The 26353-nt window shown below is 34.5% G+C and overlaps 4 protein-coding genes across 5 annotated transcripts in view; 1 reads left to right on the top strand and 3 right to left on the bottom strand.

Annotated features, from left to right (window-relative positions):
• Positions 1-8580: 8580 nt before the first annotated feature.
• LOC134844117 (c-Myc-binding protein-like) overlaps positions 8581-26353 on the bottom strand; it is a 493244-nt gene continuing 475471 nt past the window's right edge. For both annotated transcript variants that reach the window (XM_063860614.1, XM_063860615.1), the window contains exons 2-5: positions 13415-13472; positions 12907-13054; positions 11426-11529; positions 8581-8924 (exon numbers count right to left, since the gene is read on the bottom strand). In XM_063860614.1, coding sequence (XP_063716684.1) covers positions 8865-8924; positions 11426-11529; positions 12907-13054; positions 13415-13429 — 327 coding nt within the window. In that variant the 5' untranslated portion in view covers positions 13430-13472 and the 3' untranslated portion in view covers positions 8581-8864. The remainder of the gene's footprint in view (positions 8925-11425; positions 11530-12906; positions 13055-13414; positions 13473-26353) is intronic.
• The window catches only part of LOC134844114 (peripheral plasma membrane protein CASK-like), a 158496-nt gene continuing 142715 nt past the window's right edge, over positions 10573-26353 (top strand). Inside the window, exon 1 of the mRNA XM_063860607.1 lies at positions 10573-10582. The gene's annotated coding sequence lies outside the window, so the exon portion shown is untranslated. The remainder of the gene's footprint in view (positions 10583-26353) is intronic.
• On the bottom strand, positions 14226-16353 carry LOC134844129 (protein-lysine N-methyltransferase EEF2KMT-like). Its single transcript, XM_063860645.1, has one exon. It carries the CDS (start codon positions 15345-15347, stop codon positions 14427-14429), a length of 921 nt encoding a protein of 306 aa, XP_063716715.1. The 5' UTR covers positions 15348-16353; the 3' UTR covers positions 14226-14426.
• On the bottom strand, positions 18451-19176 carry LOC134844361 (E3 ubiquitin-protein ligase RNF185-like). The gene has a single exon (XM_063861010.1). The coding sequence runs from the start codon at positions 19156-19158 to the stop codon at positions 18565-18567; it is 594 nt and encodes a 197-aa protein (XP_063717080.1). The 5' UTR covers positions 19159-19176; the 3' UTR covers positions 18451-18564.

Genomic DNA, 26353 nt, shown 5'->3' with positions numbered 1-26353 from the left:
GATATTCAGCAGAGGGTAACATCAGTGAAAAACTATTAATAAAAGTTGTGCTATTTTTGAGAAAATAGAACTGAATTGTGGCCATTCAGATTTAAAATCTGCAAAGATTAAGGACTCTTCATCTCCACAATGATTTTTTTCAAAGCTTTAAATGTTGATGGTTGGTTCTTGTGCTATTATAGGCTTTTATATTATGAAAGTGAAAACTTGTATTGTAATTCAGTTCTTGAAATTTTCTTGCAGTGATAATTTTAGTTGAAAAACTTTGTGCTACTTGCAAGGCGAAGACTAATTTTTCGTCTTGACTCTAAAGTAGGGATTTCTGTGTTCTTTCTTTTGATATGATACAAGTAGCGCAAACCAGTTGAATTGTTCCATACCTTCTCAGGGAATAAATAATCAAATTTCTAAGATTGAAGATTTTACAAACAAAATGGTTAATAGTCTTTTCTGCTCTCAAGATCTCATAAATAAATGTGATTGAAAAAATAGACAAAACATACGAGCGCATAGACCCAACATACGTGTTCAATTTAAACATCAAAAAACTATTTGCAAATGTTAACTCTGCGTTTGTCGCGTTTCAGCTAAGAAATATATCGGTTGGAGCTGGTTTGCTTTCTACTTGCACCCACTAAGATTGGTACTAAAGACTGCATTAGTTAGTAATTTCAAGGTTTTGATAGCGATTGGTTAGATTGATTTTGTCGGCGAAAAACTTCGGTAGCAAAATTTGGTCTCTGTGGCGAATTAACTGCACATCTGATGCAACCTTATTTGATATGAAATCGAACGACATCGGGCAAAATCTAATTGTGTTTAAATTTTTAAGGTTTCTTCAACAGAGAATCAGAAATTGCCTTTCACGACAAAACAAAATAGATACAACTATAGCAGGTCCAGTCTACAGGTTTCAGCAACTCAACTTGTAGTGGTGCTCAGAATTTAACACAAGTTGAAATAATCTCATAACAAAAACGCATCATTGATTAGCGGTATATACCATCAGTTTAGCCGGTAGTAAACTGTTTGTCATCAAAAAATATTGTAGCAATTAATAATTTTTGAGGAAATTGAGTTTTTTTTATGTTTGATCTGTGAAAAAGGGATGATATCATATTCCAGTCGTTTGATCTAGTTTTATTTTGAGTCTCAAGAAAAAATGTAGGGGATTTTCGTAAAGCTTGAGAGAATGTTTCGCTAAATAGCTGACAAAAAAGATAATAGACCGTTTGAATGCCCTTATTTGCAAAACAAATAGTGATAAACTCATTTTTTTGTAACATATTTCAGAAGATACGTTTTTGGCTCACAGATGAAACATTTTTTTTACGACAAACGCAGTTTAAAATTCGAGAAACAAGTTTGGTTCCTTTTGAAAGTATACCATTAAAGCTAGCTTATTTTTTGCAAAAAAAAATAACTGTTCTTTAAAATCAAACTTCATACTTTCGCCAAAATAGAAAATTTTACACTTAGTTGAATTGAGTGATTGTCTGTTTTTGTAACACCAGTCATCCAAGGATCGGACGTCAGCTGAACAAATACCGATGTCATTTGTTTCGCTGGGAGACGCAACTAGTGCCGTATCTACAGCAAAAAAAAAACTATTTTTTCTCGAGGGCGGTTTCATATTGTCATTAAGGTTTAGCAGAAAAAAACGAAGGCTCAAGAACGGAACTTTGTAGCTAAACAACCACAAATCAGTTTGCGGATTTGTGATTGACCTTGATTATTTACTACAAATCTTTTCTGTTACTCAAATAACTTCTCAAAAGAAGACATACTTCCTCCTAAATTATTAGTTTTCAAGTTCGGACAGCAAAAGGTCATTGTTGACTGTCACTTTTTTGCGTAAATTCGTTTTTTTGTTTGAGCACGAGAACACTTTTATCTGAGCCCGAATTGTTCTTTGGAAAAAAGTGTCTGATTTTTTACACGGAGGAGAAGGAGAGCTACGTATGAATTGCGATACAAATGAAACACTGCATCAAAAGAACTTGAATATAGAAAAAAAAGAAGTTTTTTTGAAAAATTAAGGCAAAAAAGTATGGAGCAACCCTCGTTCAGCCGACAACAACGATGAAGCCGAAAACAAAAATTAAAAATTTCCAGCAACAAAAAACTTTAAATCCAAGTTTTCCGACCCATCCTTTTCCTTCCTGAAATAGGAAAAATATTACTGAAAAATAGCCATAGAAACTAAGCAACATAATTTAACAAAGTCGATATAACATAGGCCGATTCCGTTTGAAGAAAAAAAGTAAAAACTTACCACCTACGAAACAATACTATTGATAGTACTAGCAGCACAACTAAAAGTACCAATTTGTTTTTTTTGGAACTGTACTAGTAATGCAGGATGAAATGGTTACTAGAGATGTGTGAAATTTTTTAATAAGTTGGAAAATTCTCGAAGACAACTTTCTTTTCACAGACTTGTACGGCACTCATGTACAAATAATTTCACATCCTCAAGCTTTAAATAAAGCCTTGGTATCAATTTCAGTTTTTCGAGAAAATTCAAAAAGCTTTAAAAATGTACAAGAAATTAATACATTGACTTTTTTGAGGGTCATAACTTTTTACAGAAAAAATTGGACAAAAACGCGCAAACGGGGAATCTCAACTCTGGTTAAAAGGAATCCAAACTCTCAAATATTGGGAGATCTTTTTAAAAAAAATTCAAAAAAAGTTTTACCAACAGTCAAAAAGTCCTAAGTTTAATTTTTCGAGGGACTTAAATATTTGTGTACAAAAAGAGGCTAACACGATGAAACAGAGGGGTTTCTCACAGTCAATTGTTACTATTGAACCAGAAGTGTTGGAACTGGGAATTTAGTTATCAAGAAAAGTCAAAAATTTTCGAAAAACGATCAAAAAATCAAAAAAAAAATTTTGTTCGGGGGACAAAATTTTGTGAGAAAAAAATGGGCTTTTTTGCTGATGTAGGGAAACTTTCTACAACCCATTCTTTGGATTGAACTTAAAATCTCGCAATGGCGAAGGTAGTTTTTTTATGGAAGTCCAAAAACTTTCAAAAAAGGTTTAAAAAAATCATATCTGTGATTTTTTCGAGTGCCATAGCATTTTAGTGAAAAACAGTTCTGGCGTAGCCGCTTCAACAGGGGAGCATCACTCAACCTCTTTCTCTGATTAATACAAAAATTCCGCAACCTGTTCTCTTAATTGAACCCAAAATCTGATTAGAGAGGGTACTTTTCGAGAAATCTCAGATTTGGGAGTGTAGTGTTCGAGAAACCACAAAATTCAAAAAGATGGGTCAAAATTTCCGCCACAGACTTTTCCGAAACCTGTAGAAAGTGGGGTACGGTAAAAAAAAAACCAGACGTACATGCAGACAACACGCAAGTGCGCATTTTTTGTTTTTTCCATTGAGGTAACAACTTTAGAATATAGAGAAAGCGTTTTTAAGTGATGCTTCAGCGTTTCAAAATAATGAAATAAAAATCAAATCCCAAACATTTTCATGATACTTGTTTCGATCAAACAGTAGCAAACAGTTTAAATCATAAATCTAGGCTGTGGGAAGAAACTACTTGAAAAGCAAACCAGATAGTATTAATTGCGTTTGGAAAAAAGTCGGACCAGCCGAGAAAAATTTGGACTAAAACCCAAATCCGAAAAAAGTTAATATCTTTTCACTAACAAATTACGAAATAATACTATCTCAATTATGATGAAAGGTAGTTTTATGTTAAATTTCAGGAAAATGTCTGAGCAGCATCTGAAACTGAGCAGCAAAAGTGTAAAAGTTGTATACGCGGAAAAAGTCAATTTTCCGATTACAAGTCACTTGCTCTCGGAAGTGAAAACAAAGCAAAGCTAAAGCTGATGAATTACTCTTTCGGACACTTTTCTCATTGTCGACAAATCTTTTAAGCAAACCAAACATAATTCTTGCTGTAGTAAAATTACTAGTTTTATTATTGTGAAAATTTTAATTGGATTACCGAATTTCCAGAGTTACTTAACAAATGAAAAATAATGATGTTTTCTACGGAAGGATTTATCAGCGTTTTCCATGTAGCTGCTCGCGACCATGACGAAAGTTTTTTAATTCTTTCGGCTACCCAACCTGAATTCTTGGGTTTATTGGAAACTCATTCGACTTCAAGCTTTGATTTCGTTGTCGAAAATGAGCTCAGAAAAGGAGAAGTAATTTTTTCAAGAGCGGAACTTACTTATCTGCAACTAAGCGAGTCAAATCTTCCCGCTGTTTTATTTATAAATCTCATTAATTTTACGAAAACTGGTGACAAGTACATTTGAACCCGCGCCATTGCTTCCTTTCATTTGGTATTTTCAAATAACTAAGATATTTTGTCGGATGGAATAAAACAAAAAAGAACATGCGTAAAGATTAATCGCATAAAGCCGCGCTAGCATAATTTGAAATTGCCATGCTCTTTTTTAATAGTTCCAAAATCGACTGGGAAAACTTTTACGATTAGTCAACTTAATTGTTGGTTTTTGAATTATGTACAAAGAAGTTGAAACGAATGCTTTCCAATCCTCAAATATGAAAAATATTACAAATAATTATTCCCAATTACTCGAAAAAAGATGCCGATTCGAATGTTAAATTATTATTTGAGCAGCTTATTGTTAATTTGGAAGAGAAAGATGAAAAGATTCAGCAACTGGAGAACTATAGGGAGGATCTTCAGCAGAGGGTAACATCATAAGAAAGGTATACCTCTACGGATTGTTTAATTATAGAAAAGCTGCCCATGCAAGATGAAATTTTACCAATAACAAATTAGATTTGTGCTTTTTTTGAAAAATTTTTGCGTTACAAGACTTTGCTTAAAAATTTTAAGGCTTGTCACTTACGTGGGCCTTGGAAAAAATATTATTGTCCACCTGCAGTAATAGTGAAATTTTTATAGTTCGGCGAAAAAAATGAGATTTATAACAGAAAATCGTGGCTCGCCTCTGTCAAAAATCCAATAAAACAAAAAGCCATCATTTTGAAAGAGCGTCTGCCCCCTGCAGACGGAAATTAAACGTTATGCGGATAAGATTGATTTGATGACGAGCAGCTACAACTGCCAGGGGAAGATTTTTAAGAAAGAAAACGACAAGTTTCAATCAATTACCGTGAATTCGATCAAAGCAATTGATGACTGTAAAGATATTGCTATCAAAAAGGACACATCACGCTATGCGAAACCTACTGAACAAACTAAAAATCTCCCATATAGATATGATTATGGAGTTAACGGTGCCTATTCAAATGCTGATACAAATTCTACGCCAGTGAAAACGTACCAGAGTCTCAGCGTTGAAAATATAAAGTCTATTTTGAAACGTCTCAGGACTTCCCCAGATGATGAAGGCGAACAAATTCTCCGCATTATGTGTAAATCAGCGAAATTCACTGAAACAACAAATAAGGATGAATATGACAGCGATAACTCACACTAAACATAGTCTTTTAGCACGCTAGAGCATGCAAATCTTTTCTGTTAGTTTGGCTTTTCCAAGATTAGCTTACTAAACAGCTAATAATCCTTTTTGTTAATCTTGTAACTAAATTGATAAATGGGTGATATTCAAGAGAGCAATAAGGGACTTTCAAACAATGGCTGCATTTTTTTGAACATACGATCATTGCGATGCCATCAGGTACCACTAGTATGTCTTATAGAAAATTTATGCGTGAAACCAATCGTTATAGCGCTCTGTGAAACCTGGTTGACCGATAACGATCCTCTTGATATATACAAACTACCAGGTTACTCAAGTATTGTTGTAAAAAACAGACAACAGAAAAAAGGTGGAGGGGTAGCTTTCTTTGTACGCAATGATTTGAATTTCGAGGAAGTGGAATATAAATGCAACATTGAGTCAGCAACAATAGAATTAACAGACAAAAAATTCAACCTGATAATATGTGTTGTCTATCGACCACCAAGTCTCAGTTTTGATAACTTTCAAGACGATTTTGAGTTTTTACTAGTACAACATACCAAACGCTTCAAAAATCTATTAACATGGGGGACTTTAACATAGATACGTTGAATGAAAGCAAGATACAGCGAGATTAGAAAAAATCTGATCGAATCATTTCACTTCTCTGTTAATAACAACAATGCACCGAGGGTAACGCCATTAACTAAAACTTGTAATGATCATTGTTTATCAAGGGATTATGTCAAAAACTCATGAAACATCAATCAGTGACCGCTACGTGCTTCTTACTGATATAGGTTTGGTGATTAGCATCCAACAATGAAAACGTTTACTGAATTTTGGGATTTTAAAAAATGACAATAATGTCAAATTCTTGTTTAAACTAATGCATTCGTTAAAGGGAGTTGAATCAATTGGGGATGTTAGCTTGAAATTGGCTCAAACTAAAAAATGTCTGATGAATACATTGGACAAATATGCCTCTAAGTGAGAAATAAAAATGTCAAAAAATCATGGGTTACAAAAGAAATAAAACAAAATATGCGAAAAAGAGATCTTTTGTTCGAAAACTGGGTAAACTCTTCCAACGAAACTTACTACCAGCAAAACAAAAAACAGCGTAACAAAGTTTAAAAAAATGATTGAAAAGGCAAACTTAAACTATTATGATGCTAAAATTGCTGGTCCCGTTTCATCTAAGGATCTATTTAGCGCGTACAAACTATTAAGCGGTCGTGAGTCTTTCTTTCAGCAATCGAATATCAGTGCAGAATCATTAAACAATTATTTTACTTCTGTTGCCTCCAATCTAGCTGCCAAATTTGAAATAAACGCATTTGTTAAACCTAAGATTAAAAACTATCTAAATACGGCAATTTTCTCAGTTGCTTATACAAAAAAAGTTGTTAAAGTTATACAAGATTTTTAAAAAAAATCCTCTATTGGTCATGATGGCATTTCCAACAAAATTTTGAAAACAAGTTTGCCAATTATAACTTATCAATCATTCAATTTCCGAAGGGACTTTTCCAGATCGAAAGTTGCAAAATCAATTGCGTTATATAAGACATGGGCAAAATCAGATCCAGGGAATTATAGACCGATTAGTCTCGTGAGCTCAATATCAAAAAACTTTGAAAAATTACTTAAGAATGCTTTCATTTATCAAAAAACATAAGATAATTAACCAAACTCAGTTTGGATTTCAGCCAAAAAAAAACAGGTGTAGATGCTTTTTAAAATTTACCAAGTTCATGCGCTCTACGATTTAAAACAAAAACTATGGCTTAGCTTGTTTTTTAGATTTTAAAAAAGCTTTTGACACAGTTAATCATGAGCGCCTGCTGAAAAAAACATTATGGTTTTCGAGGAACGTTTTTCGAACATTCTCAAGTCATATCTTTCAAATCGAGAACAATTTGTACAAATGAATGCAACATCATCACAACCACTGAAAATTGAGCATGGTGTACTGCAAGGCTCAGTGCTCGGCCCCCTACTTTTTCTCTTTTATATTAATGATTCACCACAAAACTACAAAAAGCAATGTAGTACATTTGCTGATAGCTCTACAATTTCTCATTCTGGAAAAAGTGAAAATGTGTTTTTGCCGCTGACATTCGTAAAACATCTGATTGGATTCCGACAAATGTTTATTCATGAACTTTGGTAAGACCTCAACATCAAGGTTGCATCTTTCAGGGCAAGTACCAAAAACTGTTGATCGTTCCATATTTTTAGGAATTGAAATTGACAAAAAATTGGGCTACAAATGTCATATTGAAAAAATAATCAAAAAACTTTCGCAGTTCTGTGGGGTCGTTTATAAATCTAGAAAATACTTCTCAAAAAAAACAACTACTGGTTTTTTATATTGCATTTTGCCAGTCAAAATTAAATTATGGAATTTCGAAATAACATAAAACGTATTTAAATGAAAATTTGACTGTTCAAAAACGAATCATTAGAGCAATATTTTTCAAACGAAGTTCCGAGCCACTCGTCGACATTATAGAGAACCACGAGTTTTTCCCTGTTTTCGATACTTTTCTGGGTGAATTATTCAAAATGCTTATTCATGAGCTTCGTGGCCGCTTTCAGCAAAAGTTCCTTAATCCAGAACAACTTCACAGCAGACGACAAGCAAGAAATACTACAAAATAAGTATTATGAATACTGTAGAACCTTTCAAGAACGGAAATCAATGAACATCAGCTATTTTTAGCTGATAATTTGCCAATCAAAAATAGTTTGTCCTAAAGACTTGTTAGAAATGAGTGATAATCATTTCTCAATTTTTTTCAATTGTTTTTCAAGGTTGTACCTACGTAACAATATGCAACTTTTTTCTTTAATTAGTAAGTTCATGTCCCTCACAATTGCTCTCTCAGCATTACCCAGGGTCATTGCTCGTTGAGTTGAAATACTCTTCAATGACCCCTCCAGGCAGTTTATAGTTTATTAAAATTATATAACTTTTCACTGCAGCTGGTAAATGAATTCAAGTTCAACAAACACTATGGCTGGTACAAATAATCTTAACTTTTATTGAATGTGGAAACAAATAAAAATATCTTTGAAGTCTGATGATATTTCTTCAATTAATTGTGAAGAAAATCAACAATCATCAGGCAAAAAAACTGAAAAACTCAACTCGTTAATTGATTATACTAAATTTGACATAAATTTACAGAGGAGATATGTACACATAGCCGTAGACTAGCAACTGAACTACAAATGATATATTCGTTTAACGTGGTAAACATTTGTGAGTCGTGAGCGATCAGCTCGGAACTACTGAGTTTACAGAGCATACAGACATAGAGCACTAGACTAGTTCAGTTTTCGTAGACAATTTTATTTCATGACAACTGTTGGTCCGGTGACTTGTCTCCTTTCTCCTCAGAAGTTGGATGAGTGGAAGTTTAGGCAGCTGCTTCCGGGTTATCCTCAACAGTTTCCTGATTCACCTCGTATTTGCTCAGCTGAAGAAAAAGCAATCATATCAAAAACATTTGCGGAGACCTGGACACAGGGGCGGATCTAGGATTTTCTCGAGGGGGGGGCGGATTTTCAAAAAAAAAATCGACAATTTTGACGACCTTTTTTTTTAGGTCGACCAAATAGATTTTTCGAGCTCTCCCAAAGCACTGTTTTGGCCCTATTTTGGCAAAATTTTACTGCGCTGCAGGCAAGTTTTTGAAAAAACAGTCAAAAAAGCCGTTTTTGGGCACTTTTTGAAAAATTTTGACAAAAAAAAAATCGCGTTTTTTTTTGGCGCGCGCTCCTCAAAGTTAGTATATATTGGCGCCGAAGGCGCCTTTAGAAAAAATTCAGGGTCGGTCGGCCAAAATTGGATTTCTGAAAAAGTAGCAAAGGGGGGACCCTTTGGGTCGGCAGGGGGTCGAATCCCTGATGGGGGGCGTCCGCCCCCCCCCCCTAAATCCGCCCCTGCCTGGACATAACCATATTTTCAAGAGTGTCTAAATAAAATTCTGCCATATCACTATCAATTAATCATTATGATTGAGTCAATTTTATTCGATAACTTAATACATATGATCTTTTTATGTACTCCGTCCGGGTAAACGAAACTCTACCTTCGGATATTTTAACTCCATTAACCTTAAATCAATATTATTCTCTAAGAGCTGTTTTTTGCTTTGACCATTTCAGGAAGGGGAGAGAAAAACTATGGCGTAGGGTGTTTTTCCTCTCCAATTTTGACTACCTCAAGGAAAGCTTGCAAGAGTCAATTGACGCAACATATTGAAACCCTTTCAGCTGTGTTTTGTTCGAAAAAATGTCTGTCACGAAATTTGGTGACTAGCAAATCAATTGTGAAAAAAATCAATTTTACTTCATTGCAATTTCAACTTTATTGTTTCAATAATTACCTCTAGTTTTGCAATTTTCTTGCCTAACTTAAGCGCCCTTAGTACAAAAACCGCCACGAAATTTAGACAATCTAAAAATTTTTGAAAAAGAATGTGACTTTATTTCATGTTCTTTCCCCTATTTTTGAAATTCTTTTCGTAAATCAAGGTGGCCGGAAAATTCTGTGCTAATTGCGCAGCGACTGGTTTTCAGTTCATTTAAACATATAAACGAAGCTAACAGACAATTATAACAGTGTCAAGGAACACAAGATAATACAGACTTGTTTTATAATACAGACTTGAACAAATAAAATATTCCAAAAAACTTCAACTTCCGATTTTCAAAGAAAAAAATATGCCATTAAAGCTCGAATTTGGTAAAAAACAAAACAGTGTATGATTGACACTTACTTTGACAAAACTGAACCAATTTGTATTCCGCCTGGAAAACTTAAAATTAAAATCTACTTGAAGTCCACCCAAACTAGAAGTCGATCACATTTTTTTTTGTTATGAAAAAACTTTCGACTTTCAAAGCAAAAAAATATATCACTTTAAGGCTCTTCGAATTTGATCAAGGATAGCTGGTTGCTGTTTTTGTTTCTTTTTTTTTCTATATGATAGAAAACTATACAAACGCTTAAAAAGTAAGTGAAATAGGCATACTCAACGATAGTTGTCTTCAAAGTGAAAAACAAAAAAACGAACAAATAAAATATTTCTGAAAACTTTCTACAGAGCTTTCTAAATTTTGCTTATTAAATTTAAAACCTTTTTAGATTTTGAGCCAAGGCAATGCTAAAATCTTGCTTTCGTAATTTAAGTTATCATCCAACCAACTATTATCCAACAAACGTTATTGGATTGCTTTACTTCGCCTGAAACTAATACAAAAAATTCAAATCGGTTTTTTCTCGACTATGAGGCAACCAGGGGCGGATTTGAGGGGGGAGGGGGGGTTTGGACGTACGGCCTTCCCTCAGAGACCCCCAGCCGACCCAAAGGATCCCCCTTTGTACTGTTTTGAGATAATTTTGGCTGACCGACCCAAAAATTTTTCTCAGGCGCCTTTACCACCAAAAACTACTAATTTTGAGGGAGCGCGCGCCGAAAAACGTGAGTTTTTGGTCAAATTTTTAATCGTTTTGGCATGTTTTTTTTCAAAACTTGCCTGCGTCGCAGAAAATTTGGTCAACATAGGGTCTTAATGGTAATTTGGGAGAGCTCAGAAAATCCGCCCTCCGAATACAAAGTTTCTCCCCAATTTGACTGCTCTTACCCAAAATAACTTATGATTGACACTTTTTGATTTTACAAACCCAATTTGAGAAAACTGTAGCAATAAGTATTTTTGATTCCGCCGGAAAACCTAACAATTAAAAACCAATTCGAAACTATAAAACTATCACGTTTTTCGTGACAATTACAAGTTCAATGTTTGATAGTTGAGTTTGCAAAGCAAATTAACTGAACTTAAAAAGAAATCAAAAGTCAAACTGCAAAAAATAAGCAGAACAAACAAATTTAAGATTTTCCTGAAAAAATCAATTCGACCAATTTAATTGTCTTCACTTCGCTAATTAACTTTAAAAAAAATGAGAAGCTACCTGTTGTTTGAGTTCCTGTACTGTCTGCTCCAATTCCTCGTTCTTCTTCTGCAATTCACCATTCTCCAGTCTCAAAGCCTCAACATCGGCAGTCTCTGGGCCTCCTAGCAAGCACAACACACTCATTTATGTACTGAAAGTCTTTTTTAAAAATATGATTGATAAATTTACATTGCCAACTACCCGGACAGGTACTAAATCTCAAAGCCTTCAGTGATTAAATTAATACCACTACAAGTGTATTCTTCGAGTTTTTTATTCGAATTAGCATACACGCATAAAACTTGGAATTTACAACGCATTTTTCTGCAATTGGGTGGAAATTTGGGTGAAAAATGATGAAGATAAATTCCGCTTGAAACTTCCGCTTAAAAATTAATATAATGCAATTTGTTTTGCCAAATTCGAACTTGAAAATTTACATCAAAAATGGACCATTTTTGTCCTTTTCGGTCAATCAAAAGTTACACTACAGATACCGGGTCAGTTACTGCTAAAACTATATCAAAGTGATCTTCTTACATAGCCCAAAAAAGTATAAGAAGGGTATGATCTCCAAAAAATTGTATAAACTATATTTGTTTGATAGCCAAAATATGTCAATTTTACAATACAATAAAACAATAAAACTTTACTGAAAAACAATTTTAAACGTTTCACGCATTTTGTAGAGATAATTTAAAAACAGAGATGAAGATGCGCTTCGCAACACAAGCGAGAACACGACAAAAAAGCAGCTCTATAAAGTGCAAAAAGAAAAAGTATAAATAAGCCTCGAATTAGAAAAATTTTGCTATGTATGGGCTTCTCACGCCCTGCCCTCTCGCACACAAAGACTTAACAACAGGCAAGCACTAGTCGCAAATAAAGTAGCTACATATGCTAACAAATTGCCAATGCAATGCAGCAAAAGTGGCACCAAATACAAATAGACACAATTTTGCAAGTAATAGTTTGGATTATAACAAACTGAAGACATCAGCACCAATTTTGCATGTAAAAAATTGGAATGCATAAAACCACATTAGGTATGAAATATTCATTTCAAAAAATTGTGAGATATATTGAGTTAGAATACTTCTGAAATCGAGTTTTTTATCATTGTTAGGTTCATTTGATAAATTTAAAAAGCATCACATGTGTTAACCTATTACTATTCGAATTTCAAAGCACATGCTATCAATACGCCGAAAAGGTGCCCAAAAAAGTGGCACCAATATTTGCGACTAAGGTTAGAAAAAAAGAATAGACGTAGTATAACACTAACGCTCGCTAAAGTCGGCTAGTGTAATCAGCACTACAATTATGAAACTGCACTCCAAGAAGTAGCTTTATAATAAAGCTACATTGCAGTAAGCAAAACTTGAAAACTTAATTGATCATAGTTTTAACAAATTTCAACACTGTTATTTCAATGCTGTTTCTTAACTCCATAGAAAACCAAAGATTCGGTCAAAATAATCCGAGCCTGCTTTTCTCACCGGCAGTCATGTGTTGTTTGATAAATGAGAGGGCGTCGTTGGGTTTCTCTGGCTCCTCGTAGAGTGCCACTAGCACCTTGGTCAGATTGTCTAGCACCCCACACTTCTCCAGGTACCTTCTGAACTCCTCCCTCTTCGATTCTGCTGCCTAGAAAAAGCAACAATCCAATCGGGTCAACTGAGCTGGTTTTATCAACGAATCACAGCGCAAGATATGCCATAATTTCCCACCAATCATAGCTCCGATACATTTACTTGAGATCACCTCGGTTTTTTACTTTATCAATTTCAGAATATGCATGGGATCTTTTTCATTATCATTGGGATCAATTTGCATGAAAACGGAGCAAAAACTCAAAGGAACAGAAAGTGTGATAAAGAAAACCAAACCTCAAGAAATTCTTTTGTCGTCTAAGATAAAAATTAACAGTTAAATTTACCGCAATTTAAATCAAAAACGGCTTCGTCGCTATTACAACTAAAAATACTAGGAGGTTAAGGAAATTACCTTATAAGTTGCCATTATTTCTGCAGAAATGAACGTGACGATACACTAAAGGTTATCTGAAAAACATGAATACGGTTTAAAACCGTTCAACTGAAAACATGAGGCTCAAGAAAATTATTTAACTGATAAAATGCGAATTTTTTTATTTGCTCTTTTCGTGATCATCTAAAAACTTCATTTTTTTCATTTTAATTTAAATTTTCTCTTTCCGTTTTCATTTATTGTGCTTGAGTAACTCAAATGATTCCCAAAATATATATCAGATTATTATATCACACAATATATTATTATTATATACAGCATGTTATTCAATATGCCTTTTTCGATCATTCGAGCTTTTTAACCCAGCATTTCACTTTGTTCATGTTGGGAATAGCTACCTTTTCTGTGAAGTTTTTTTATCAACAAAAGCTGAAATTAGTCTAACACACAGGCTGGTCACTAGTTTCTCAAAAAGATGTAGACCTTCAAGAAACGTTAAAACTTAACGGTATTTTTGACCAAATTTTCCGCGACGCAGGCGAATTTTTAAAATAAAAGGCGTTTTTGAGATATTTTTGGAAAATGTTGACAAAAAAAATCACGTTTTTTCGGCGCGCGCTTCTCAAAACTAGTCTATTTTGGCGCCGAAGGCACTTTAAGAAAAACTTTAGGGCCAGTCAGCCAAAAATGGATATCTCAAAATAGTACAAAGGGTCGGGAGGGGGACGAACCCATGAGGGGGATCTCTACAAAAAACAGATTTCAAAAAAATTATAGACCAAATAATGATTTTTATTAACCAGTCTATAAATATAGACCAAGTTGCCAGCCTGCTAACACATAAAAGGAAAAAAAAGAATATTTGATTTCACTCGAGTGAGTATCTTATAGAACAAGCTGCATCAAATTCCATATCTTATCTTCCTGTTTTTCATAGGTTCAAGAATCTCAGCTTGTTTGTGAATAAAAGAAATAACGATCTTTCATTCACTATTTCCTCTTAAAAACTATTCGAACATATTTTTATAGATTAATTAACAGATTTAATTGAAATAATTAATAATTTAATATCCTGCTCGCTATTATCGTCTTTCAGCTCAACTATTTCAGTATTCAGCTTACAAGACGATAACCCATCGAGAAACAGATCGAAAGTTTCTTGAGCCCTCACAGTGCACGCAATGAAACATTTCCTGTCTGATCCAGAAATCAAAAATGAATTCAGGTAGCCACAAAGCGGTGGAACCATATTAGGGTCGAAAACTATGTCGCTCCCAACTAAAACATCTGCATCAATAACTGCAACATCATGTTCGCAAAAGTCAATGCAGTCAATCTCATAATTATCTCCAATAAATTCGTGTCTGGTACATCTCAAATCACAATCCGAAATATTCAGTGAAAGATTAAGTTCAACCTTTTGTAATACTTCATGTGAATGATCGGTGAAAATGAAATTCTTGGGCTGACAAAAAATCAGACACGATAACCCAAGTAGGCCAACTCCGCAACCCAACTCAGCGACAATTTTGCCTTCGATTAATTCTCGGAAATTGAGAAAGTCCAAGTTTCGAACAAGAGAGATTGCCGCCGGCCAAGAAAAAAGTCCAGTTGTTCCGTGTTTTAATTCTCTCGAATTTTCTTGAGTAACTATACGACAACAGCAGTTTCTGCTCGGATTATAAATGCAAAAATAATCATTTTCCCGAGGCAAAATAAGCAGTTCACCAATAGCGTTGTATATTGGCTCAATATCTTCCGTCATATTCGCGTCTTCCGCTAATTTTGTAATAGTCATCAAGTTTTCCAAAAAGAGTCGTGGTTGATATTTACGCCATATCAAATTTGCATCAATAAATTGTGAAATTTCGTTCAAATTATCTTTAGAAACCGTTCTATTAATCAATTTTTTTATGGGAACTCCTGCACAAACTTTATCACAAATAGACATTTTAAAACATCCGATCTGAAATTTTCCCGAGCTATACACCCGTATATCATTTGCCTTGCTTCCCTATTTTAAAATTACCGACGGATCCTTTCATGTCGCGCATTTTCTCATAACGTATTCGGAACTCCTGAGATGTTTATTCCATGCAAAAAATTAAGAAAAAAAATAAATCTTTAGGAATAGGATATCATATTAAAGGGGCACACAGGGCATACATCCGAAAAACCCCAAAAAGTGTAGCAAAGATTCGAGAAACAGCTTTACTAGGACAAACATCCGAAATTTTTCTAAAACTAGGGCAAAGATCCGATTTATACCTTTCGCTTATAAGATTATGTATAGGCCAAATTAATAGTGACATAAGGTAGGGCTTTAAACAAAATTAGAGTCAGTGGTGGCCACAAAGAGGCGACGCGCGCAAAGCGCTCCCATCGGCAACCGTAAAAACCGAAATTCGACAAAATTGTTATCGGCTAATTGAACTATGTATTGTGTTTTAATTTCTAACGTCATATTTTGTTTAAATTTCTAACGTCATAGTATTAGCTAATTATTATGAACATCTAGATGTACATCCTTTGAGTGTACCCTAGCACCATCCAATTACACGGTTGGTAGTTGCAAATTTTGCAAGGTTTAAGTTTTTTTTGAATTCAAACTCTGAAAAACCATAAATATTTTTGAAATTTTATACAAATAATTTCTTTGAAAAAAAAATAAAATGAACAGAGAACCGTCACATTTCGGAAACTTGAAACCTCGGACGGCCCCCAACTAAAAGGTTAGGAATTTCTGAAAACTTTTTGAAAAATCACAAAAAACGTCATATCTCGAAAACTACAAAGATTTGAGAAGTGAGAATAGGAGGCAAGATTCGCAACCCCTGAGAGTACCTGACAGTCCCCAACTAGAGTTGGAAATTTGAAAAAAAAAATAAAATTGAGTTTTCTGAGAACTTTTTGAAAAAAAACGTCATATCTCAAAAACTATACAGATTTGAGTAACCTCATTTGGAGGCAATATTCGGAACTCCTGCGAGTACACTGACATCCCGCAACTACAGAATTACGAAATTCAAATTTTGAAAAAAGTTAACTTAAGTTTTCTGAAACTTTTTTTGAAAAAATCACAAAAAACCGTCGTTTCTGGAAAACTAACAAGATTTGAGCAGACGTATTTGGAGGCACGATTTGCAACCCCTTAGAATACTCTGAAAGCCCCCTATACAGAGTTGGTAACTCCAAATTTTGAAGAAAAAAATTAAATTTGAGTTTTCTGAAAACTTTTTGAAAAAATCACAAAAAACCTCATATCTCGAAAACTACATGGACTTGAGCAGTAATATTTCGAGGCACAATTCGCAACCCCTGGGAGTATCCTCACAGTTTCCAACTACATGATTGAGATTTCAAATTTTCAGATAAATTTTTAAATTAAAACTTCTAGAATTTTTGAAAAAACTCGAAAATTGCCGAATCTCGTAAGCTAAAAGGATTTGGTTATTCATATATGGAGGCCAAAATCACAATACCCAGGGAAAACCTGACCGCATCCCACTATTGCTTTGCTAATTGCAAACTTGGTGAAATAAACACTGAATTCAAACAAGAAAATCGAAAAAAAAAATTTAACCATTGCAATATACAATATAGCTAAAACATGAAAAAATTCTTTTAAGCATGCAAAAATAATACGTTGGAAAAGCTTAACCATGGCGAGAGAGTGAAGCCCGCATTTAAAAAGATAATAAATAAGACCATTTTTTGGAAATTACGATCCTGAAAAAGTGTTATAAATCATAAAAACTGCATTTGAAAAAACCCGGATATTAAGCCGGGGAAAATTAGTACTAAAAAATTGTAGGTACTATATACACTACATTTAATACAAAAATTCATTGATAAACATGTTATTAAAACAATTTTTTTTGACAATATAGAAGTGCTTTAAAAAAATACTGAACTACTTTTCAAAACAAAATAAATTGCATTTTGCGCGCAAAATGAAACACAAATGATATCCGACACTCAAGAAATGTTGTATGCTTAAATATCGATAACTTGTGTTTACCACAAATGTGAAAATATATATCTTTAAGAGCTAAAATTGAAGATGATTCGAAAACTTGTTTTGCAAATTAATCGACGTTCATAAAATTGAGCCTGTAACAAACGGGATTAGGTATAACAACAAAGTTTGGAATAATAGAGATTCAGTGAGCCGAATTAAACTTAAAGAACGCTGTTTGAATCAGCCAGAAACTTTTTCTCCACAGATAATCACGTCTGGTAGGGATTCAATGTAAAACTAAAATCAATGATGAACCAGTGCTCTTTGAAATATTGTATTTTGCTCAACACTTGGCCATAGTTCGGTGGTGCATAATTCAGAAAATGATTCGATGATTCTATCGGACAAGTTTTTGTACAAGAAGAAGTATACATTCCGAAATGATACCGCTTGCAAGTTATTCGACGAAGCAAAAAATTCTAAAATAAAAAAAACTTTTCCCAACTGTAAAATTTTCATCCAAAATATTTTCAAAAAAAATACAATCAAAACTCCTCAAAACGAAAACAACCTGCGAGAAGAGTCCATGCTAGGGAAATTAAGCCGATAAAAACACTAAAGCCGCGCGAAATCTTGCTATTAATTTTTTTAATGGGGAAAAGTCTAGTACCCGGTTGCAACACCCGTGCTTATGAAAAAATAATTCTAGGCTTTTAAATTGACATTTAGTAGCCTTAACAGACATAAGACAAAACCCAAAAGACACAGCGCTCCAACCATTTTGCTCAGGCTTCGAATCAACAGTTGATACAACGGCTAGGACCAAAATTCAGTTGCCTCAGTTGCTGAGTGGGAAAAAAACATCAACTAAGTCGACCAGAATTAAGCCGAACGAAAAACTGCAAATCTAATAAGATTCTCGCGTTTGCAAAACAAATTTCTGATCGCATGGAGTAAGAAGAAACTATTTTTGTTCATTTATTGAATCAATATATCAACAGTTTTTAAAATTTGCCCAGTTTCTTTTAAAATTTCCAAAAATTTCCTATGAAACAGAGATAACTTAAGCTAGCCTTATTTTCCAAAAGCGAAATCATCAGAAAATTAACTAATTAAATCAGTTGATGCATATGTCATTTCACTCATAACTGCAATATATTACATAAATAATTTGAATCGTACATGGCCATTATATTGATTGACTAATTTACGATATGAGCAGCCAAAGTGCAAACAGAAGTGCAACCCAGAGAAAAATCTTTGCAAGGAATTGTTCCTCTTCGTGCTGTGGACTACCACTTGGGGGCGGTTGAGCGCCATTTAAGTTGAAATTTGACATAAAAAATCCAAAAGGGAACGCTCCAATGCCGAAAGACATATGAAAACCACCTCCATTGTCACCGCCAAAGCCCAGGGGTGAGTAGCTGTCGACGGGTTCTGATCTTTGACCTTGAGGTCGAGGAGGTACAGTTTCACGGGGATCTTGCGGTGCTGACCCGCTTGAGCTCTGTGAGCCCCTTCCATATAAGGGAACGACATTTTCTTTACTGATTCCTGCTTTGCACACAGGGCATAACTTCCTATTTGGTCTTGTCTCGAGCCATTGATGAATACATGGCCAACAGAAAAGATGCCCACATAAACTCACGACAGCGTTGCTAGCTGTTTCAAGGCAAATATTACAGTCAAAATTTCCATTACTTGTTTCTTCCTTGGGGTATCTATCGCCACTGTTTGTCGAAGAAGTATGGGCTTCATTCGAACTAGAGGGCGAATCGTGCCTGCGGTATTCCGAAGTCATCTCAAAGTTGTTTCATTCTAACCTTCAAAGAAATATCATAATTCATTCAATCTAAATTACTGATTTACAAAACATTGTTTCGCAATCGTTTTCCGAGATTACATCAGAGAAAACTGTAATTGATGTTGCAAAGGTCCTTTTACTGAGCAGTCTGGTATAAAAAAAGAAGAAAACGGAGGAAATTCAACTTGAAAAAATAATAACCGAACCAAGGATAGCTTTACAAGTGGCACAGAAAGTTTCGACCACAAAAAAGTAAACAAAATCAAGTTGTTTTTTAACTGAGACATCGTTAGTTTGTGGTGTGATGAGAGGATCTTAACGAAAGACTATAACTTAGGCATATTCGATATTAAAACAGAGGCGAAGCAGAGCTTCGCACCACTTATATAAGAAAAATAACTGACTATCAACTTGTAGATAAACCAATAAATCAAAAAATAAAAACAGACAGGCATAGCAAAACTTCGCACTACTTGGGATACAACACCTACATAGCATGACAAAAAAATCAACAAAACATGCGATACATATGACAGAAACAAATTGCGATACAACAAGCATAGCATGCAAAAATACCCGAAATAATAAGTTGTACCACACGATATAGAAGAAAGCTGGAGAAAAAAATCGACCGAATCTACAATCGACCTACGTTTTTTTGACTTTATATTGAATAAAAATTGACAGATTTTGTCTTGAACGAAAAGAAAGCCGTAGAATAAATTCAACCAAAGCTACCAAAAAGATTCCTACATTTGTCCTGAGAAAAAATTCCTTTCAAGAAAACATGTCGAGGTAAGACAATTGCCTGTCAAGTAAGCAGCGAAACAAAACTAACATAGCGGTCATTCACGAAGCCAACGATTCTTGAGCTTCGTGAATGAAAATTTTAAATTAGAAAATTTTAAGTCCCCCTCATAACATTTAGGTAAAACCTTTTTGCTCCTTCAACGACCCAAAGAAGGCTTTAAGACAAAATCGTCGAATAAAAAGAAAAAGGACGAAAAAATGATAATGTGAAATCGAGTTAGTAACTTTACAACCAACATGAACAAAAAAATTAACAGAACACCCCTGGCTAAACGCAAGTGTAATTATTTAAAAACATCGTTAAATTGCAGGCATGAGTACAGATGCAGATGTTCAAATTTCAGTCACCCTGTGAAGAAAGTTGTTTACAAGGGAAAAGTATAGAACCTCGATTGCAACGCCCTGGCTTATCACAATCAAAAAGGAACAGAAGAACAGAATCTTTTTATATTTTTTATTTTTCAAAATAAAGGCAAATCAGAAGGTCGAAAACTACCATGGTAACCGAAAACAACCATTGGAATTTCATAAAGAAGGGCAAAGTAAAGTAAAACATGAATAAAAGTAGTCAGATGGTTGGGAATCAAGCCAACCAGATTGAGAAAACTAACACCTGCAGAAAAAAACGGAGTTAAAAGAAATTCAAAAAAAAAATAGTTTTGGCGTGCTTAAGCAATTTTTCAGGAGGTAAAAACCATAAAGTGCATCCAGATTGTCGATTACTTCATAACTTGTTTCCCATTCAGCCATTCAATCATTTAGCAGTTCTGTGCGACAAGATTCTCCGATAGAGGAGCCTAATATTACAATTTTATATAGGAATTCATTTTGAATTTTGGGATACTTCTTGAACTTGACCTATGACTGTATCGTACTGCATACTTTTGGTCGGTCCTAGAGAACAAAGCTCACCTGTTTCTACGTTTAACCTTCAATCATAGTAATTTCCAATTTCAGTATGCTTTTAAGGTCTCGGAGCACTATCTTAGTCGTAGGCTAGGTTGCCATCGATTGAATACCAAACGTTTATTTTGGACTCAAGCTTTTTACTAGCGTCGGCATTATTTCAATAAACAGGGGTGGAGCCTTGTGGTAAACTTTCTGTGTTCTGTCCTCTGAAGTAGTGGAATTTCCTTTAAAAAAGTAGCACGCTTTAATGTAGGAGCAATGAGTATACTTTTTCAACACCGTGCAAATCTGAAAAACTTGATTCAACATAGTTTCACTATTACGCGAAATAACAGCCTTACTAGATATAGTTTAAGTAAAACTTAGCAATTTGTATTGTCATCGCGCTCTTATAAGTTTCTAAAGTAGTGTGCAGCGGATTTAGCTCCATGTTTAGTACCACATACCACCTGAAAATTCCCAAAAAATTTGTCGCGAGAGCCTTACTTTCCGCGCACTTAGACGGGACGCGTCTGAGCGTGTTGCCGATGACAATTGGTCGCAAGCCTCTATCTATTTTATGAGGGCGATAAGTTTTACTCCAAAAAGAAAGATCTCAACGGTTCGGGTACTTTACCTTCATCTATAAGGTTTAGGAGCTTTGTAAGCGATTTCAAGAAATTGAGCCCCGCATTGCCAATGATTTCCTAATAAGATCTTTAGAAACTGATCGATCAATTTTGTCCCGACCGGCTCCCAAACCACTTGAAAACGATCTGATTCCTCATTTACGAAAAAGCTATCGAAAATTTCCGTGTTTTAGGCGTTCAAATCAGCTCTTTTGGGGTGCTTGGATAATTAATTAAGAGTCATAGTTAGAAGTCGAAAAAGGTCCGAACTTGTCATCCGAAGTGGCAAGCCTTGTTGCTCCCTTTTTATATATTTTTTTATTCTGGCTTATGACCACTTCTTTCAGCTTTTTCAAGAAAAAACAAGAAAGACGCCAGAAAAACTAGCCAAGCTTGAGTTTTTTCAACTTTGTTGAAAATATTATTCCTTTTATCCAAAAGACTTTGTGCTGAGGGAACACGCGAGTCCTTAGGTACTCTCTTGAGTACTCGAACATTTGAAATAGCTGTATTAAGATAATTATCTAGCACTAAGTCATTACCAATGAAGTATTATTGACAGATTTGACATTTACACATAAGACGTTAAAACTATTGGATCTTTCCTAGAGTCGCAATGAGTTATGTTCACGCAATTGATATGAACAACAATCACTGGGCATGCTTTAAGTAATTCTGTGAAATGTTTTATTCCTAAAAAAACGCTAAACCGAAGCTTCGAGATGTATTTTAAAAATGAGCATAATCAAGTTTTTTCAGCTTACACAAAAACTTAACGCCATATTACAAGCCTGGTCGCTCCCTTTATTCGCTGGAAAGTAGGGTTAACAATTGCTCGCTCGAAAGTCCAAAAACTCTTGGAACTTCATTAATTAGGGAAGTGTAAAGGTAAAAGAACTTCTTTATATAGGCGAAGCTGAACTTCGCACGACTTGCAAAACAGCAAGTAGAGGATTAAAAGAGCAAGACACTCAAGAACTATCAAAGACGACTTCGAACGTTCTTATCGTTGAAGAAACAACTAGAAAAACAAAATGAAAATCTAGTTTTTTTTATTTTTAAATATACGGCGTTGAAATTGAGCATTAAAAAATTAAATTTGAGCTAACAATTTTGTATTATAAAAAATCTCGAAAATTTGTAGGAAACAAAAAACTAGCTAAAAAAGCCGACAGAACGGAAGCCGGCAACCAATTAGCTGAAAATTAACCAAAATTGTTCGGCAAATCTTATTGTAAAACATACATGTTCTGCCCAAATAGTATCCACGAAAGCCATATAAGTACTGAAATCAAAGTATTATTTACAATTCGCAAACTAAACCCAGAGTGAATCGAAAGCTTAAAAATCAAAATATCGAAGCTAAAGCGTACTATCGATGTATCACTATACAAATACTTAGATCAGTCAAAATTAATTAAATATGAAAAAACATGCCACACAATAGAAAGCAAAATTAGCATCGGACAAAACTTACCGAACGCTAACAAAACAAACATAACTCAGCAGAAACCCTTTATGCCGAAAAACAATCGAAAACTTCTAAATAAAAAACATTGAGGCCCTCTTCCAGTCAAAACACAGCACGCAAAAGCTTTTTCGGTCATTAAACGACACAATAAGGGAACACTGATTCAATTTTAAATAAGCCGAAACCGATTAAGTCGAAAAAAGACAAATGAAAAAAAATTCAAACAAACAGAGTTGGTAAAATTACAACCAATGTAAGAAATTTGACTTGGGCAGATTTTTATATTGCTAAATTACTTAATGTAATTACAGTGAAAATTGATTGCATCATAAATAAACGATTCTCAGATCTGACAACTAAGCCGACAAAACATAAGAAGACAACTAATAGGTCGAAACTTTTTCGAACCGGAAAATTTACCGTTTGAAACAAAAACAGGTCCTGGTCAGAACCAAACTCCGGACCTTCGCCGTCCCATGTGTATTCATTGCCTCCAGACTAAGTAAGCAGGAGACAGTAAGATATTCAAATTCATCAAGAACCAAGGTACCACCAGGAGTCGATGAGTCATGTGAACAAATTTATTTAAGGGAAGTCTACTACCCGATTTCAATATTCTTGCTTATCGCAAGGGTGAAAATCGGTTTTTATCGCCACTGAAATTTTTTTGGGAAATTATTTAATTCTAATTACGACTGAAATAGCTTTAATATAACAACTCACTCGAGCCATTCCAAGGAATATATGTTGTACTGATTTAACGTGGAAAACAAAGTTGAACAAACTAACACACACCAGAACAAAGTTCTTCAAGAACTTCAAAGAGCAAACGAAGACATTTATAATTACATAATAACTTTCATATTCACCGTTCACATCAATCTCACAATATAGTCCTTTCAAAAAAATTTCTGCAAAAAAAATTAGCAGCTCACTTAGTTGAGCGACATGAGACCGGGATTTACCAAATCCGCTCATTGTTTGAAGAACAGAGTAAACTTGCAACATTTGATAATTCGATTGCAATGGTCAAAAGCTATTGAACAGCATGATCAAGTGATTTATGTACAAACCTCCCAAATTACATAAATCTCCCAAATTACGATTTCTGTATACCCACACGAACTTTAGACTGCATAACTATCATCCTATCAGACACGCGGATGCAGGTCGTACAAAATGAGTATCTATCCAAAGAAATTGAAGCGGACTCTGAGGTTCAACAAGGTGATAAGTCTATATAGCAGACCTGGCCAAAACGATCCAGGACACCGGTTGCGATGCTATTTTCTATGCCGATGACCCTGTTATAGGAGCTCGCGTTATCGACTTTATACACGAAACGAAGCCATGGACAGTCTGTCCGTTTACTGTGCCAAAAATATGCCCTTGAAGTTAACACTGACAAGACGAAATTCATGAAATTCCGACTGGGGGACGCCTGAACGAATCAGAGAAAATCAGTTATGCAGGGGAGTCCATAGAATATGTAAACCAGTTTGTATACCTTGGAATCGTCCTGTCATCGACAGTCTTGCTCAATTCGTGCCTGAACCATCTTAAATTGAAATGCATAAAAGCTACCAATACATTGAGGTCTAAGGTCGATTTCAATAAGATCAATTTTCAAAGTGCATACAGACTGCTGGAAGCAGTTATCAAGCCCGTGGCAACATATGGCATCTCTGTTTTTGCCTCATCGGAAAACCAGGAATCTGTTGAAATCCACTATAGAAGCGTCATTGGTCGATACTGGAAGCGTTGGGCCAAAATTTTACACCAATAGACAGCTCTTAAAGCACCTATACGAAGAAGATTTTCTAAACATTCAGGGTGCAAAACCCGGCCATTTGCTCTTTTTTATGCCAACGGGTTACATCAGCTGATGTGCCGCACAGAAGGCTGGTACAGCCCCGAGGAGCCAAGCATTTGCATCAGTAAGCTTTGCTGACAATTCGATCTTCGGCAAATTTCACCAACTCACTTGTAATGCCATACAACCTGGGAAGGAACGGAACAAAGTGCTACAACTCTACCATAACTCACACATGATACACCAAACTCAGTGAACTATGTTTGCTATAATGTCTATTCTATTCATTAATTTTGCTGTATAGATATGCTTGTTTAATATAATACACATCGATAATTGTAATCGAGTTTGTTTTGTTTATTGTTATTGTAACTATGTGTATCTAATGATGTTATAATATTTTTATGAACTGATAGAAAAAAAAACAGAAAACATTTGACATACACTTGTGTATTGAAATTAATTTCGATGTGCAATTAAAGTGTTTTTTTTTTAATAATGTCTGGTCAAGGCATAATTAAATTTCTCTCTTTCTCTCTCTCGCATCCATTCGATACACCAAACTCAGTGAACTAAGCTTGCTCTAATGTCTATTCTATTCGAAGAAATTTTTGAAAAAAAGTAAATTTCAAACGTTTTCGCAACTATTATCATCGTCAAGAATTTTACAATAAACTAATCTAAATGACGATAAAACATCAATTTAAAAATGTTATTTAAAATAATTCTATTCTATTCATTGCTTTTCTTTTATAGATATTTTTGTTTACTACTGTCTAGTCAAGACGTAATTCAATTTCTTTCTCTTTCTCTATAAACCTCACAAAGGACTATGCACAAAAGAGAATTTAGAAAAAAAAACATCCTTATTTTTCAAAACAGGATATGCACATTTTCAAAACAAATAAGACAGGTAAAAAAATTCCTGTATAATTGTTACGGTTAACTGGAATTTTCTTAATTAAGGTTCCTCGTAAATTTGTTTCACATGCGAAAAAATTCGTCAAATGTTAGAGTTATTCACTTCATTTGTTGTTCATATCTTATTTCTTGTAACTTTTTTCTTGTTCTATGGCGGGATCAGACTGAACAGAAGGCATGGGTCACTGAATAATTTTTTACCATGTATAGGTTAATCATCGAAAATTAGAATTCGAAATTTTCAAAATAAGTGAGTAGAAAAAAAAACGCACGTGCAATATAGTTGATGTTTTTGCCTTCTGATTTCTACATTTTGAAAGAGAAAAATCTATTTTTTTTCAAGTAAACCTACGGGTGAAGGCTTTTTTGCCCCCCATTGAGTAAAACCAAGTCATGAGTCAACAACAACTGACGGAATCTCAGCTACCAATTACTCACGAAGTGCTGATTGAAACGGAGACAAATTTCAGATATGCGCTAACAGCAAACAAATCGACGACACAAACAAAACAAATCCAAATAATCAAAATCATCCCCCCATTCTCGAGAGAAATTGTAAGGTCAGCTGAAAATCTGGCGCAGGCATATCGAAGTTGTGCTTCCGATATACTTAAACAATTCCCCACAACAATGCAACAGAAGATGACAATCTCAAAAACA

This window comes from Symsagittifera roscoffensis, chromosome 4 (assembly GCF_963678635.1).
Source record: "Symsagittifera roscoffensis chromosome 4, txSymRosc1.1, whole genome shotgun sequence".
Taxonomy (NCBI): Eukaryota; Metazoa; Xenacoelomorpha; order Acoela; family Convolutidae; genus Symsagittifera; species Symsagittifera roscoffensis.
This window is presented reverse-complemented; position numbering and strand designations above follow the sequence as displayed.

Coding starts and splice junctions, on each gene's coding strand:
- LOC134844129 (XM_063860645.1), bottom strand. CDS start 15,347: ATGTCTATTTGTGATAAAGTTTGTGCAGGAGTTCCCATAAAAAAATTG.
- LOC134844361 (XM_063861010.1), bottom strand. CDS start 19,158: ATGACTTCGGAATACCGCAGGCACGATTCGCCCTCTAGTTCGAATGAA.